At 39.9% G+C, this 18185-nt stretch overlaps 1 protein-coding gene across 2 annotated transcripts in view; it reads right to left on the bottom strand.

The window, feature by feature from the left end:
* Positions 1-430: 430 nt before the first annotated feature.
* Positions 431-18185, bottom strand: part of gpr45 (G protein-coupled receptor 45) — an 89991-nt gene continuing 72236 nt past the window's right edge. For both annotated transcript variants that reach the window (XM_087987790.1, XM_087987791.1), the window contains exons 2-3: positions 7643-7867; positions 431-1826 (exon numbers count right to left, since the gene is read on the bottom strand). In XM_087987790.1, coding sequence (XP_087843916.1) covers positions 486-1610 — 1125 coding nt within the window. In that variant the 5' untranslated portion in view covers positions 1611-1826; positions 7643-7867 and the 3' untranslated portion in view covers positions 431-485. The remainder of the gene's footprint in view (positions 1827-7642; positions 7868-18185) is intronic.

Raw genomic sequence — 18185 nt, 5'->3', positions numbered from 1 at the left:
TTTCTTTATACCCAAACAGAAGATATGATGTTGTTTAAATTGGATCTTCACAATAGAAAATCATGAAAACACAATCCATTTTATAAATGAGAGGGTTCATAAATGATGTATGGCAAAATCTAGGGTATTACAATATTAATTCCCTCATATGTGCACTGTTTGCGCAATTGCTTGGAGCAATTTTGAAATTTGAAGCGATATTTACTTCAGTTTTAATCAGAATTAGCAAAGGTAAAGAGAACGTTTTCAATACTGTCCCATTATTGCATATGAACTATGTCAAATCAAGAATCATAAGAATAATTTCAGCATAATGCAACCATTTTATATGTAATAAACCTGTCTGCAATATTAACAAATTCATTATGGCAGCAACCGGTCTTTGTAAAAGCAGACCAGTTTCACAGAATGAATGATAAGTTCACATTGCCCCAAAATGCTCTGTTTATGGCTGTTTGAAAATGCATTTGAACAAACATTTTAATTTATACAGTTGACTGATGCTCACTGCAAGCATAGACTGTACTGGGCCGAATTCTCCGTCTTGATCTTCCAGGCTGCTTTGGTAAAATTTTAAATGTTTTAGGCATGAATTCCATACAGGACTCCCGAAATTTCTTAATTCGCCAGCAGTAGATGATAGGATTGAAGACTGACTTCAGGTAAGTGAGCCACAAGACCCAGATGCTAACAGTATAGAAGGAGCGACCGTGGTAAAAGCTCTCACTGAAAACAGAGAGTAAACTGTATACGGTGTATGGCAACCAGCAAAAGGAAAAGCCAATGAAGAGAATTAAAATAGTCGTGAAGGCTCGGGTTTTAAAGCTCATATCAATGTTAATTTGATGAGGGCGTTGCAAGCCCATTAATCCTAGCTTGCTGACTTGGCTCAAGCAGAGGCTTTCTGCATGGTTGTGGATCCGTACAGAATTCCTTCGCACTGTATTCAGAATGCAGAGGTAAGAGTATAGCATCAAACTGAAAGGAATGAAAAAAATAGTAACCAGCAAGACCACCGCATAAATACGGTCAGCCTCAGTGGCTGTGTATCCCAGAACACACTGGGGTGCTCGAGTAGGCACTTCCACCAGGGTCCAGCCAATCACTGATGGAAATGAAATACAAAAGGAAACTGCCCATGAGATAACGATCATTATTTTGGCACGATGAGGATTCAGCTTGTCTTGCCGTTGCACAATGATTAAGTAACGATCAACACTGATTATCATAAGTATTGCTACGCCTTCCAAAACAAAAAACCAGTAAAGCATCGCAGATATCCGGCAAAAATAACTTCCGAAGATCCACTCAACAGTTATGATGGTGACCATGGTAAAAGGCATGCACATCAAAGACAGCATGATGTCTGAAAATGCAAGGGTTGCTAAAAGCAGATTGATTGCTGAGCGCATTGCAGGTTTCTGGTACACAATTAAACACACAACTGCATTGCCAAGGAAACCAACTGCAATCATTGACATCATAACTATTGCTAGTAATAGCCTTATAATGATGGGAAGATTTGGCTTGCCTGAAATCACCATTGGACTTGTTTCATTCAAAACTTCAGGGGTACAGCTCTGCAAAACAGTGCTATTACATTCCATCATTTTGTGAAATGTGCCTCAAATTCACTTCTTGGTGGAAAATGACTGTTATTTAACATTTCACATTTCAACAGGGAGATGGATCAAATTCTTTAGTAATGAAAATCCGTTGCAACTGGACGTAAAGCATTGCAGGGACATCTTGACATGAATTGTCTTCATTATTATTTCCACCACATTGTTAGTCGGTATGATAATTTCCAAACAGCACTTCATTGCCTAGGAACAATAAAGAAAAAGACAAGATTATTTAAACAGGTTTTGTTTTAAATCACCAGTTTCAAGTTTACAATCTTTCAAACACTTTGGATTGAGTTTTCATCCGAAGGTTGAGGCATGTTTTGATGACAGGCGTGTCTGCAATTTCTGACTAACTCTGGTCTGCCTCACGTTCCATCTTTGGCCTATTTCCAGGGAGGTGACTGCTGGGAGTAATGACAATCGCTTGCCAGGGGTGATCAGCCATTGAGACTCATTAAAGTGTCAATAGAAGGCACTCCATACACTGTCTGTATGGGGTACACCTATTCAACCCCCAGCTTCCACAATGTGTCTGGAATTCATAGATGGAGTGGTAAGGACCTCCATATGATGGACTGCTGATCTGTGGTTGCCATTATTGTGGTTGTAGGCCAATCTGTGGAAGAAAAGCCCCTTCACCTTCCCCTATGATGATAGCCTAAGAACTGTGGTTATAATATAGTTTATGCATTATTAGCTTTCAGGGGATGTCACCAAACTTGTTGCTTCTTTGTACTGCCCCAACCATAATGGCAGCTTCCTGACCTACAATGTGGGGTTGCCAAATGTCAGGAGCTTCTGGTATGCTGATTGACCTTCCCAGCTGTGAAGGTCTCCCATCCTTAATTGGCTGACCTCCCTCAGGGTCCTGACACAGCTACCAGTCCTAGCTTCCTGTCCCCAATTCAGTCAGAACCTAAAGTCAAGCACTTCCAACACAACTTCCACCATACTGCCTAACATCTTACACAATTAGACTACCACTTATAGACCAAGTGTTTTTACACCTCATACTTTTGTCTCTGTTCTCAGCTGATGCAATGAGAGCATGTCTAGATCAAAAATTTAAACTTGGTAAATCAGTCACTGAACACTTGATCGGATATTGACTACATATTTTGTATTGCTGAAAATGTGTTGCTGGAAACGAGCAGCAGGTCAGGCAGCATCCAAAGGACAGGAGAATCGACGTTTCGGGCATAAGCCCTTCTTCAGGAAAACCTTCCTGAAGAAGGGCTTATGCCCGAAACATCGATTCTCCTGTTCCTTGGATGCTGCCTGACCTGCTGCGCATTTCCAGCAACACATTTTCAGCTCTGATCTCCAGCATCTGCAGTCCTCACTTTCTCCTACATATTTTGTATTATCTTAGTTAATACCATATGAGAGTAAATACCATAAACTACGTTACTATACACAGGTTCAAAATATTTACTTAATTTAACTAACAAATCAAAATAGACAGAAGCAGTAAGATTGGCAATCTACGAAAAGTTCAATTAAGAAAGATCACTGACCTTAAAATTTAACTTGCATTTTCTCTCCACACATGCTGCCTGAGTTGCTGAGTATTTCCAGTATTTTTAACAAGTTTAAATATAATGCTTGTTTTCACCTCTTTCTGCCCTACTTATGTTATAATGCCCCAAATCTTTTAAAACAGGGAAAGGGAGAAATTGTGTGTGAGAGAGAGCAGAAACAATATGTGTTATCGATTCCATTAATTAATTGAAGAATAACCTTGGTCAACATTTTTCCTCCAATTATTATCACCCGAACAGAGGTTAACTACTACCTAGTGAGGCAGTGCTGTGAATAAAATAATTATTGCATTTGTCTTATCACTCCTGCTGCTGTTTTACCCCCAGTTGGGGGAGGTCCAGGCTAAAATAGATAGCTCAGCAGCTTTACTGAGTAACTGGTGTCAGACAAAGAGTGTAACATTAGAAATAGAAGCAGGCACTGGCCATTCAGGTATTCAACCTCCCTCCCCACAAGGTGTCACCTATTATTCTTTAACTCTATACCCTGCCTCTCAAATCTAGTTCCCCCACTCTCTTTTGTGGGTGGGCACCCAATGAGCCTAATAGTCAGTTTGGAAGGGGGGTGGTCGCGGTTGCAGTTCACATGCAATCACGGAAAATCCGCCATGTAGCACAGCTATAACTCCCTTATCTCACTAATCCAAACAGCCTCCACAAACATAGAAGGAATGCTTGAGAGATTAGGGTTGATTCCATACCATGATGCTAAAAGAGATTTATCACCCACTTACTACACTTGGCAGATGGTGGAAGAATCACACAATAACTTAAGAGTATAGCTAGTATGGTCAAGCAGTTATAAAAAGATATAAAATGGAAAATGTGCAGAAAAACATTTGAATGGGTTGAGATGCCTTAATACCTTACATGGACAGAGGGTGAAATATCTGAGCTGCTATGTACAACTAAATATGTGAAAATTTGTGAAAAACAAATTGCACTGTCCTGTTCTGACACAGTATGTTCTGCCCAGCTTTCTTTCTTCCTACTGTTTGGATATAAACAGTCACTGATAAAGAAATTTAGAAATAAACAGGTATGGAAGAGAATGATGAATGTGTATCATAAACTCAGGCAGAGTTACAGCAGTAATGGGCTTTTGCTCCCTGCAGTGTAGTGTGTTTGATGTTTGTAGATGAAAGCAGTATTTTATCCCCTGAGCACTACAAAATACAAAGAAGGTCTTGGGTTTTGTCATAGTTTCAAGCAATTTCATTTTCAATAGAGTTCTACTGGAATAAGCTCTGCAAGCAGTCTTGTGAGTCTTAATAGTTATAAACTTAATAAAATATTATCTCTCAGTTTTTGATGACACAAACCCAGAACAGCAGGAGGAACAAGAAGGATAATTGCCTGTTGAGGAAGTGCCCTGGCAGCACTAAAAGAGAAGATGGTCATGAAAACAAACAGAATAGAGGATAGAGAAAGGCATAGATGGGGATTGGGTGGTGGCTGTAACATGTTGGGGAAAAATAAAAAGAGTTAGAAATTGGCAGAATTGTCGGTTCAGTATGGTAGGGTAGGGATGTAAAGAATAGAAGAAAGGCAATAGATGATTAGATAAAACTATGAAAAACAGAGGGTTACATTTTTGCAGCAAATATAAGGAACTCATAGGCTTCTTTGTCACTAAAATTGAAATCATTCATTCAAGTGCCTCTTTCCAGCCTTCCTTTAACTCATTGGGCGATCTCTCTTCTAAAGTTGCCTCAATCCTAGCTCTGAACTTGCATCTTTCTCTACTTACTCTCTAGCCTCCTCTCGTGCTCCCACCAACCTCTTGTCCATGACACTTGCCTCCTGCTGTCTTGACTCTATTCTCACTAAGCTGTCAACTTCCTTTCTTGGCTACTATGTCAGCTGACATTGTTAATGGTCTCTCTCCTCAAGCACAGATCCTCCTCTCCATTAGCCCCTCTCAAAAAAACAATCCTCGTCTCCTCCTCACAAGCAGCCACCTCTTATCCAATTATCCCTTCTTCTCGAAGTCCTTGAAATAAATCTTGCCATAAATCTATGCCAGGAGAAAGTGAGGGCTGCAGATGCTGGAGATCAGAGCTGAAAATGTGTTGCTGGAAAAGCGCAGCAGGTCAGGTAGCATCCAAGGAACAGGAGAATCGACGTTTCGGGCATAAGCCCTTCTTCAGGAATGAGGAAAGTGTGTCCAGCAGGCTACGATAAAAGGTAGGGAGGAGGGACTTGGGGGAGGGGCTTTGGAAATGCGATAGGTGGAGGGAGGTCAAGGTGAGGGTGATAGGCCGGAGTGGGGTGGGGGCGGAGAGGTCAGGAAGAAGATTGCAGGTTCGGAAGGTGGTGCTGAATTCAAGGGATTTGACTGAGACAAGGTGGGGGGAGGGGAAATGAGGAAAGTGGAGAAATCTGAGTTCATCCCTTGTGGTTGGAGGGTTCCCAGGCAGAAGATGAGGCGCTCTTCCTCCAACCGTCGTGTTGCCATGGTCTGGCGATGGAGGAGTCCAAGGACCTGCATGTCCTTGGTGGAGTGGGAGGGGGAGTTAAAGTGTTGGGCTACGGGGTGGTTGGGTTGGTTGGTTCGAGTGTCCCAGAGGTGTTCTCTGATACGTTCCGCAAGTAGGCAGCCTGTCTCCCCAATATAGAGGAGGCCACATTGGGTGCAGCGGATGCAATAGATGATATGTGTGGAGGTGCAGGTGAATTTGTGGCGGATATGGAAGTGTCCCTTGGGGCCTTGGAGGGAAGTAAGGGGGGAGGTGTGGGCGCAAGTTTTTCATTTCTTGCGGTTGCAGGGGAAGGTGCCGGGAGTGGAGGTTGGTTTGGTGGGGGGTGTGGACCTGACGAGGGAGTCACGGAGGGAGTGCCCCAAAGGTCCGAAAAGACCACTCCCTCCGTGACAAAGTCAAAGATTTTCATTTCACTCACCGGGACTGAAATACAAAACAATACTTAGAAAGGAAGCAACAATTTGCATGGCCGGAGAAAGGGGCGCTGATTCCAAAACTCAGAATATAGCACTCAGATATAATTACTCAACTGGATGAAAGCTGTTCAAGAATTCTGTACACCAGAAACCAATTTAAGATAATTAGTCAGGCTTACAATGTGATCCGTTTGCATGTGCAAGAAATGGCCTTTATTCACACACAAAGACCTTGTTCATCATATGTACATAGAAGGCACACGCCCATATTTTCCACCTTTTTCACTGAGGAAAAGATGATAGACAGTCAATCCCTTCTGCATTCCCATGAATAATGTCAGAACCAAAGTTGACTTGCCTGCTTTGAATGTAATCAGTTATCAAAGAGAGTTAAGAGTCCTTGCTTTATCTTCATACCAACTTATTACAATCAGTCAGAACCCTCTTCTCACATTTTGCTTCCTAAGTTGGTTTTCTTGAGTTTCAGTCCTGCTGAGTTAGTGTCAAAAAGTTTCAACTTTGTGTTTCTTTTTAGCAATATTGACATTCCTTCAATTCTGGCATTTTGTTCAACACAGATGTTAATGACTCCATGGGCAGCCATACCTTAATTTCAAAAGGCACTAATTTAATTTACCCCCTTGTTATTTCTGCATCTCTTTCTCTCTTTTCTGCTTTAATATGTTTCTCAACTTAACTTCTCAAATAAGCTTTGGGTCGTAGGCCCAAATATCTTCTTAATGTGGCTTGGTGTGACAATGTTCCTGGAAACCACTATGTGTTGTTTACTATTCTAAATGGATGCAATGTTGTTGCTGGGGGAAATGATGAGAAAAGTAAAGTTAAAAAAATCTGGTAAGTTTGCAAACAGTAAGACAGTGGAGGAGAACAAAGAGCTGCTCCTGATAGAGAAGATGTGGTAAACTAAAAGATCTGGTAAACTAAAGTGAGTCTAACTGAATGAAAAATCCACATTTGTAAAACAAAATAAAAACAATCAAAAACTTATCAGTGAAGACTGGCACATTTGTCTTTTATATGTATAATGTCATGACTGTGTAGGGTTTTCATTTCCTTTCTGCAGAAGCAAAATGACATTTTGTATTTCATATGATGTTCTGCATAGTAAACTTGGTGATTATAACAGAGAGCTGGATAACTGAACCAAAACAGAAAATGTGCTACTACTTTCCCTAAGTTGGGATGAGGTATAGACTTACATGGCAATCCCCATTACAGCACTTTGTTAGAACTCGTCATCAGACACACTAGATACCAGCCTTGAAGACTACCATTTGTACAATGGAGATGACAACAAAGGCTATTGACTAAGGAAAAGTGGAGAGAAACTGTCCTTAATTCGAAAGAGCATAAATTACTTGCATGGTATTACAATAAATCAAAGTACACTGTAGTCATTAAGCAATATAAATTGAATTTGAAGGGACTCTATCAGCATCCATCCTCATCTGACACCAAGAACAGTTAGAACATTAGTTTGTTCAGGATGCCAAACAACAGGAAGGTTGTAAACTATGTCCATTTTGTAAGCAGAAAGCAGGTGGAATACATACCAATTTAGCCTTAGGACTGATGAAGGGCTTTTGCCTGAAATGTCGATTTTCCTGCACCTCGGATGCTGCCTGAACTGCTGTGCTTTTCCAGCACCACTCTATCCAGAATCTGGCTTCCAGCATCTGCAGTCATTGTTTTTACCTTAGGACAGCAGATAGCCAGTCTGCACAGGTAGTGGTTATACTGCCAAGCTTTCCAGCAGATGCCTGAAGGAATAGTTAGATCTGTGGGATATGTAAACGCAAGCTTAATACCCATTAAAAGCTCTTTCAGAAATTCAGCAAATGACAAGCAAATGTTTAACCCTATGTTTTTTAAGGGGTCCTCACTTTCCCTTCAATAATTAGAGTGAATACAATCCAACTTACAAAGATTTACCACCTGGACCTTTGATTATTTTAAGGCAGTAATCAATCATTTTCCATTAAACTGTAAGAAAATGGAACTTAAACAGGCTTTTGTAAAAGCACCATATTATATTCCAGTTATTTTTTCATTATAAAGGCTTATAAAATGAATTATAAAATGAAGGAATTTGCATTGATTTACTTAAATAATTTACTTACATAAATTACTTAAATTTACTTAAAAAATGTCTTCACAATAGGATTGTTCTACACATTTTGTAAACAACCTGTTCAGAAATGTTAGTACACATCTGTTGAGTAGGTAAGACTTGAATCTAAAGTCTACCACTACACCACAAGAGCCCCTAATAGGGCTGGTCAATATATGATTTGATGAATTGCATCAGATGACAATGGTATATTTTAATCTTTGTTCAGCCATTAGTTATCTGTTCAGCCTTACGTGAACTAGGCCTTTACTTAGTTACAAATTGCCCAAAAAAACAGCAGACCTAAAGACAGACGGCAGCTTAGATTTCAGAAAATCAGAACAAAGGAAGTGAGGAAGTGATTGACAGCTGGAAACCGCGGTATGAGAGTTACATACAAACCAAATGTAAAATCCGTTGCAGGTATGTGAAGAGAAGAAATCTAGTAAAGACAAATGTTGTTCCCTTTCAGTCAGAGTTGAAAAGTGTGGCGCTGGAAAAGCACAGCAGGTCAGGCAGCATCTGAGGAGCAAGAGAATCTATGTTTCAGGCGTAAGCCCTTCACCAGCCCTTGATCCCATTCCTGATGAAGGGTTTATGCCCAAAACGTCAATTTGCCTGCTCCTCAGATGCTGCTTAACCGGCTGTGCTTTTCCAGCACCACACCTTTCAACTCTGATCTCCAAAATCTGCAGACCTTACTTCCTCCCTTTTAGTCAGAAAGAGGGGAAGTTATAATGGACAAAAAGATATGACAGATCAATCAAATAAATACTGTGGTTCTGTGCCCACAAAGGAGGGCACAAATTATGTCCCAAAAGTAATGAAGTGCACACTGTCTAGTGAGAGGGAGAAACTAAAGGAAATAAATATTAATAGGAGTATGGTGTTGGGAAAATTAATGGGATTAAAGGATGATTAATCCCAGGACTTGAAAATCTATATCCCAGAGCATTTAAGAAAGTAACCCCAGAAATTGTGGATAATCAGTGATCATCTTTCACTGGTTTGCAGGGTGGATAATCATATTTTAAAAATGAGGTAGCGAGAAAGTAGAGAATTATAGACCAGTTAACCTGACATCAGTAGTTGGGAAAATGTGAGGGTCCATTGTAATACATCTAATAGCAGAGCACTTGGAAAACAGGATTGGACAGAGTCAGCATGGATTTACAAAAGGAAATTCATATTTGACAAATCTACCGGAATTTTGAGAGTATGTAACCAGTAGAGATGGAGCCAGAGGAATGCAGACGACATGGACTTTGAAAAGTATTTCAATAAAGTACTACATAAGAGATTATCATGTAAAACTAGGAGAATGGGGTAGTGTACTGACATAGATAGAGAACTGTTTGGCAGACAGTAAACAAAGAATGGGGATGAACAGGCAGGCAGTGACAAGTGAGGTACCATGAATCAGTGCTTGGACCCCAAAAGTTCACAAATTAATAAGTAGATGAAGGAACTAAATGCATATCGCCAAGTTTGCAGATAACACAAAGCTGGGTGAGACTGAGGGAGCTGTGAGAAGGATGCAGAAATGCATCAGTGTGATTTGGAAAATTGAGTGTGTGGGCAAATGCATGGTAGATGCAGTATAATGTGGATAAATACGAGGTTATCTACTTTAGACTCAAAAACAGACTATTATCAGAATGACTATAGATAGGTATGAATATAGCAAGAAGATTCAAGCACATGGATATCTTGCTGCAATTGTACAGGGCCTTGGCGAGACCTCACCTCGAGTAATGTATGCAGTTTTGGTCTTCTTACCTGAGGAAGGATGTTCTGGCTATGGAGTTCAACAAAGTTTTATCAGACTGATTCCTGGAAATGCAGGAGTGATTTATCCAGCAGGAATGGATCATTTAGGACTATATTCACTGGTGCTTCAAAGAATGAGGGACTGTCCCATAGAACCCTATAAAGTACTAACAGACTAGACAGGATAAACACTGGGAGAAAATGAAGACTGCAGTTGCTGGAGATCAGAGTTGAAGAGTGTGGTGCTGGAAAGGTACAGCCGGTCAGGCAACATTCAAGGAGCATAAGGGTCGACGTTTCGAGCATAAGCTCTTTGTCAGGAATAATAGCTGGATTATCCCAATTACTGAGGAGTCCAGAATCACGGATTTAAGGGAACAGAATAGACCATTTAGGACTGAGATGAGGAGAAATCTCTTCACCCAGAGAGAGGTAAGCCTCTGGAATTCTTTGCACAGAAGGTAGCCGAGGCCAAACCATTAAAATGTTTTCAAGAAAGAGTTAGATATAGTTCTTAGCGCTAAAGAAATCAAAAGGTATGCAAAGAAAGTGGGAAGTGGGCACTGAGTCGGAGGATCAGCCATGATCATATTGAATGGATAAATGGCCTGCTCCTTTTTTTTTTATGTGGACAGATTCACAAGTCACCCATGTTATTGGAGGCAGGAAAAAAAATCACAGTTCTTCATCCTGCAAGTATGAGACTAATCGTTTCACAATATTCATTCCCAAATGCAATAGAGATAATGAGAGAAGTGACATTTTGCTGCATGGATGATTTAATTTTCTTTCATTTGTTTCATCAGAAGGCACTGAGGGCAGAAGAATTGAGTTCTTTTTTTGAACAGATCCAACCTTGAAATCCTAACTCCTACAACACCAAAACATTCATTTGGAAAGTCTTATAAATAAACAATTGTATGCTAATTCCCACTTCCATAAACTGTATCTGTTAGAATTAGATTTGTTCAAAAAGATAACAAGCCAATATTATTATTTGTTTTTCATATCTTTAAGGCTAATGAAGCACAAACATGCAATTATTTTGTGCAATACTATATATGATACACATGGGGCATAAATTTGATAGGACATTACTTACATCCTCTTCCATTGTAATAAATCATTTAATTGATCCTTACACCTATTAGGCAAACTATGTCTTTTCCTAGGCATTAAATACAGTTCACCAATGTTGATTAAATTGCTTATTAACATTCTTGTCAAAGATGACATATCATATGAGGAGGCTGCAATGGAACAAAGATTTTCTTCTCAAAAGTAACAAAGAGGAATGTCAGCCCTTTAAGTTCAAGCCATCGTATCTTATTTTTAAGTCTGTTTTAAAAGGTTTTAACATCCATTCATGAATCCAAATATATGAATTTAATACAGAACGATGGAGTGATTATCACTAAATTCATTGTTGCTGAAATGAAAATCCTGGGACACAAGTTAATAGACTGATCAAAAGTACCTTCAGCACACAGAATATAGTCATTCAAAAGGAAGACTCATTGCCACCTTCTCAAGAGCATCTAGCATAAAAGCTAGTCAGTAAATGCTGATCCAATTAAAAAAGCTTTGTCAAATAATTATTGCCTCCTTATATGCTGAAACTTTATTGCTGGAACAGCACAGCAGGTCAGGCAGCATCTAGGGAACAGAAGATTCGACGTTTCGGGCACATGCCCTTCTGTTCCCTAGATGCTGCCTGACCTGCTGTGCTGTTCCAGCAATAAAGTTTCAGCTTTGATCTCCAGCGTCTGCAGACCTCACTTTCTCCTTGCCTCCTTATATGGCAACTACCTAACATAATGAAGATTAGCAGCCGAACCGATTCGAAAGGTTGCCCTTAGTAATAAAGAGTAGAATCAAATAGGGGTCAGTGTGATGTGGGCTGTGGTGTAGCAGAATGAGGCAACAAGGAAGGCAAGGTCTACCTCAATGCTGAAATGATCTCTCTCCATCTTGTAAGCTTTTCACAAGCAGCGAGTCAAAATTCTCACGAGACACCACCAAGATGCTTGATCATGGCCTTCATCTTAGATGGGGGCATGTGGAGTGCTCTGTACAGTAAGTCAAGGTCAGCCTCCAATACCAGTCCAGGCCCTGATCGGACTGATCAGCATCAGGAGCCTCTCCTCATTAGGGGGGAGGAGCAGAATGACAGGCAGCACACGATTTACCTTGACTATTTCTGCCCCACTGCACACTGTTTACCTCCTGCAATCAGAGAGCGTGATAGGTATTATGGGAGATAAACGTGGGTGGCACACTGCTACATTAGGTGCAGGTGGAGAAATGCCCCAAACAAGCAAACAATGCAGCGTTAGTGCTGTTGAGGACGATGGAGGGCTGATGCCCGAAACTTTGACATTTCCTGCCCTGCATTTCGACTCTGATCTTCAGCATCTGCAGTCCTTACTTTCTCCCAGTGTTAAAAGGCTACAGCCAGAACACTTTATACACACAGACAGGCACACAGTTCGTGAATTGAACCAGTCTGCATCTCAGGGCTACTTACTTGCTCTCTTAGTGTTTGCTCATATGACACCTACCAATATGCCCAAACCAGTCCCCCATACCATGCCTTCCAGGGTCACTTACCACCAGGCAGCTCAGCTTGCAGTCCATTTCAAGGGGCTGGACCCCTTGCTGTACAACAGCATATTATGTTAATCTCCCACATCAACTTCTGCAGCAAGCACACTGCATGTGTAACAAGCAAGCAGTTATGTCTCAAAATAATAGCCTTTATCCAAGTCCATGGAGGAACCTGACAGTCTGAGGCTTCTAGCACAGTAAGTTAAGAGTATCCTCTGATAGCTGACCAGGGAATTGTCCACAATCAAAGGTTCAATCAGAGTGTTCTCAGTCAGGGGGATGATGCCTCTGCAATCTGGGGAGTTGGTTATGTGTCTCCATAGCAGCCAGTCCACAGCTAATAATGGAGGAGGAAGCACACAGCCATCAGTCAGGGCTTTGGGTACTTCTTAGCTGTCTGGTTATGTTGCTCAGGGACTGGGCCACAGTCAGTCGGTCAAGGGACAAAGGAGCTCACTGCATGGGATGGAGAGTTGGTTAGGATTGGGGGCTGCAGTCCGGGGGGCAAAGGGCATTGACAACTGTGAAGAGCAGCAATAGTTTCTGTAAGGGGTGATAAGATAGAGAATGGATGGGAAGGGGTCATGTGGGATGGGTATTTTTCTATAGTCTGGTGCACCTTGCTTCAAGTGGGGCCAGTGTATGACAATGAGCACTCTGTGTGACCATGACATTAGGCATCGCACTGCTACTGTTGAATTTAGGGCTACAGAGAGACTGTGTAGAGGTGTGAGCAGTACCATTTACAGAAAATTAACAAATAACATATGTTGTCATGTGAGCCACCAAAGTGCCCTCAATATGTTTTCTTCTTAGTCTTCCCTTCATTAGATCTCAGTGTAGTCCCTCATTCCACAGCTGGGGTGTAGGAAGCCTGCTCAGTGGTGGAGTCCATTGGTTCTACAGGCTTGATTGGGTGACCTCCAGGAACATTGATGTGTAGACAGGCCAGACACATCAATGGCCTTCTTTCCAAGTGCAAGTGGACCCTCTATGATTAGATTAGATTAGATTATTAGATTACATTACAGCGTGGAAACAGGCCCTTCGGCCCAAAAAGTCCACACTGACCCGCCGAAGCGCAACCCACCCATACCCCTACATTTACCCCTTACTTAACACTATGGACAATTTAGCATGGCCAATTCACCTGACCTACACATCTTTGGAGCACCCGGAGGAAACCCACGCAGACACGGGGAGAACGTGCAAACTCCACACAGTCAGTCGCCTGAGGCGGGAATTGAACCCGGGTCTCAGGTGCTGTGAGGCAGCAGTGCTAACCACTGTGCCACCGTGCTGCCCTATGATGTTAACTTCGCAGGGTTGACGATGGGTGGCTAAGGTGGAAGTAGAGGACACAACCAAGTCGAGAGTGTCCTGAAAGGAGAATTGCGAGGGACCTGTGTGTGGTTTCTCCTCCAGCTGGGTCTCTCCTGGCAGTGCCCTGTCTTCATGTGAGGAAGGGACACCAAGAGTTCTTGCCAGGTTTTCCTCACACAGATCTTATTTTGTTATTATGCCTTTGATTCTGAGGACCAATAGCTATGGAAATGGAGAGCATAGGGTATTAACTGCATTTTTTATCTTGCAAGAAGGCAGAGTTAAGACTGTAACATCAGTAAATCTACAATGTGCCAATTGTACTATTCACATAAGTTTTCTTTCTAATAAATCTGAACATTATCGTTTATAGACACTCAACCTAGTAAATAACGTTCCTATTTTTCACTCTTAAATTTGTTACTCAACTGACATGGTCATAAGCATTTCTTTTCAATGATTTTCTGCACATTTATCAGATGTGATCTTCTCTGCCTATATCCAACATGCAGATATTGGTTAACTCATTGATTTTTCACACTGAAATCATGGGAAAAAAATCTCAGGGCTTTTTCCAGTTACTATGACTTCTCTGAGACTTCTAAACAGCACATCTGGTAATATTGATCTTTGATAAAAACAGAACCTGCTTTCTGTCCGTGGCTTTTCCATCTGTCTCTCACCAGTCATAACAGCCCAGCTTAGTAAAAACTTGAAAAGCTGTCTCACCAGGTATCTTGGCTAGTCATTTAAGTCTCATGATTCCTTGGCAATGCTGATGGACCCATTGCTGACAAAAGTGACCTGCCAACCCTGAACAAAAGACCTCCACAGAACTGAAAACCAAAAATCAATTTAGCTCTACTTTTGAAATCAAGTTCTCAAATAGGAATATATTATAAACCTTAACACATCTTCCCCAGAGAAAACAATCTATCTTTATGTAGCAACTTCATTTTGTATTAACATTTCTTTTACTCCTTCTTGCATTTCACTTTGACAGTATTAATGAATTATAGTAAACATATAAGGATTCCCACAACAATTATATTTGACACAAGTCCATGTAAATCCTGACATTTCCCTCCCAATATTTGTTGTTGACAAAGTTATGTTTTGAATATTATCCCTACTTGGCATATGTTCAATAGTTCTGTTGGCTCAAATTCAATTTTTAAGCAAAATAAATAATGGGTCACACAATCCGCAACACTGTACAATACCAAAATCATTGGCATTGACAGTCAGATTAAATTACTTATCGCAATTTGGTGCTACTAAACTGACCTTTTAATCAATATAGCTTTCAAGTTATCAAATATACTCTGACAGGCTTTTATCTCTTCAAATTTCTTGATTTCCATTAACAAACTCATCAAAGGAGCAACTACTGTACAGTAACTTGGAATTACTTTCTGATAAAATCCACATAAACCAAAAAGCCTAAAGAAATTTGTATTTTATCTTAGGTATGAGAAATTCCAAGATAGTCGTTATTTTTACTTGTCTCAACCTTACTTATGCTTTTGTTTTATTATGTATTTCAAATTAAACACTTTTTCTTCGGGAAATTCATTTCTAGCAAAATTTATGATCAAATTGACTATTTGCAACTGATCAGAAGTTAATTCAAGTCCTGTGAATGTTCTTCCCATGCTCAGCTGAATATCAATATAAAAAGTCATCAATATAAACAGCACAGTTGCATAAGCCTTCAATGGTCTTTTTGGTAATCACTGAAAGGTTTTGGTAATCACTTTCATTCCAAATGATATGGCTTCATGTTGAACAAAGTTACAGAAATTTATATTTGTTTGGCTGTCTCAGTCAATGGAACTTGCCAATATAGCCTTTAAACAAGTCATTTTTTGTAATAAGTTGTGGCTCTTCAAACCTCTTCAAACAATTCTTCAATCATGGAATTGGATACAAATCTGTGCTTGGTTCCCATGTTGACTTCATAATAGTAATTACACTGTTGTAATTTTTAGCACTATCGCATTAAGCAAGCCGCTGCTACTATGATTCAGTTCACTTAGGTCATTGCTTATCATAAGCTTTAACTCTTCACTTCCTGAGCTAACTTTTCCATATTAAGTCGAAGAGAATATTGAATTATGGGTAATGCATCTCCTTCATGATCATCAAATAAAGTCAAAAGCTATTTTCCTGTTCTCTTCACGGAGGGGTGCATTATCCAATCAGATTTATGAAGGGTCAACTCTCACATTTTAAATTTCTGATTCATTCTTAAATAATTCAGGTATTTCTATTTCGCTTCCTATTTCTTTCACCATTGTAAAGTACAGTTTTCATCTGATCAGTTATAATTATGGTCTTAAACATTTGATGCCATCTTTCCACTGCTCCTGAGACTGGACGATAACCTGAAGTAGTGAAGAGTTTTATTCCCAAACTATTGATTACTTCTTTGAATACTTCAATTAAATTTTGATCTGATTTCATGTTTTTGGTAATCAGTATCTTGTAAAAAAAAAGAAACTAATTTATCCACGACCATTTTGCCATAGATTTCCCCAAAATCAATGCTTCAGAAAATCCTTAAAGATTTAAAGATATTAATACCAATTCCTGGTTTTAAGCAGGGATCACACATGATCTATTAAGTTCCCACTAAACAGTTTTTTGAAAGCTGATTTTGGAATTAAAGGTACAAGTTTAATTCGTGGTTAGATGGTTGCTCCACTGTGTGACAGGTATAGCACACCTGGAAAAATGTAACCACATCCTTGTGAAATCCTGGCCAATTGAAATGTTTCAGTGTTTTGATGCGTATTTTCCTAATATCTAAATGACTTGACATTGGGATTTCATGAGCCACACATAAAAGTTTGTTACAATATTTAGAGGAAACTTCCATCTGATGGACTACTGCATATACCTCATGGGCTAGTATTTGAGATGATTGCCATTTGCTCACTAACACTTAAATAATAACACTCTTAAATAATAACACTCAGGTTCAACTCCTCCATAGGCTGTTTGATACAGTTCTTTCAATTCAGGATCTGACTGTTGCATTTCTATTGAAGAATATGGGCTAAACATGTCAGCTTCATTCTCTCTCCCTTCATCCTTTTGACCTTGGTTTTTGAAAACAGTAACAGATAACTGAATTTCCACACCATCATCCTTTATCATGCACACTTCTTCTTCCTGTCTAATTCTTTGAGCCTATGACAGAGTAACAACAGTCAAGAAACAATCAAGCATGTTCCTCCCATAGCATCTCAACTACTTTTACTTGTGTTGTCTGTCCAATACCCTCAGCAAGGCTAATTCTTCTGAACCAGTTAGGTCATTCACAAAGATAACATCAATTCCTTTTATAAAAATTTATTGCATTACCTTGGTTACAACTTTTCCACTTACTATGCCACCCTTAATCAAACTCTATAAAGTGGGATTGGTTAGAAACCCCTGTGTACCTTCAATTAATATCTCTTTCCTACATTAGCCCCTCCAGAAGGCAAACTCAATCATCAGACATCCTCAGTGACTGACTTTTTCCAGTGTCTTCCAATAGCTTCATTGCTTTATGTCTTTGAAGAGTAAAGCAATACCAATAAGTATTCAGAACCTCCAGTGGGCTGATTTGCATGTTCAATAATCGAGGAATAATTGGCTTGACTGCCCCGAGTCATCTACTCCTTCCTCATCAGCTGTGAGGCAACATGCTCCAACTGTATCACTGTTTTATTTCCAGATACACACTTATCTTAAACTTCCATAGGTATTTCTATCACTGCAATTTCTCTACCATTTAATTTCTAGCAATTAGCTTCAATATACTCATTTTTCTAATGTTTGTTAATGTCTTGCCATTACTTTTAAGTTCTAGCCTTTCTCTTATTATTTTGGCATCTTTCTGTTGGTCCCCTGAAACTAATATGCTTTCCATCCCAGAGTTTCTGTTCCACCAATTTCCTCATTGGTTCCCATTTGACTATTTTCCCCATTTGACCATATCATAGGTATCTGCCAAAATTGTTGCTTTGCAGATTTTTGAATACTTGCTCAGCTAAGTAAGTTTCAAGCTTCAACAGCAAGCTGAGAAGCATTGAATATTGCTCTTCCAACAATAACTACATGTTCTGTAGATTGTTCTTCTCACAAACTGATGTGCACATTTATAGCTGTACCATTCAGGTCCAAATATCTTTTAACCACTTCAACTTCACTGTTACCTTTTCAAATGAGGGCAGATGTCTTTCAACGCCATTTTCTGTGAATATAGGCACTAAACACAGATTTCTAATTGAATC

This window comes from Chiloscyllium plagiosum, unplaced genomic scaffold (genome assembly GCF_037043375.1).
Source record: "Chiloscyllium plagiosum isolate Xiang-an unplaced genomic scaffold, Cpla_swu_hap1 HiC_scaffold_6, whole genome shotgun sequence".
Classification (NCBI taxonomy): domain Eukaryota; kingdom Metazoa; phylum Chordata; class Chondrichthyes; order Orectolobiformes; family Hemiscylliidae; genus Chiloscyllium; species Chiloscyllium plagiosum.
Note: the sequence above shows the minus strand (reverse complement) of the source record. Positions and strands in the feature narration are given on the sequence as shown.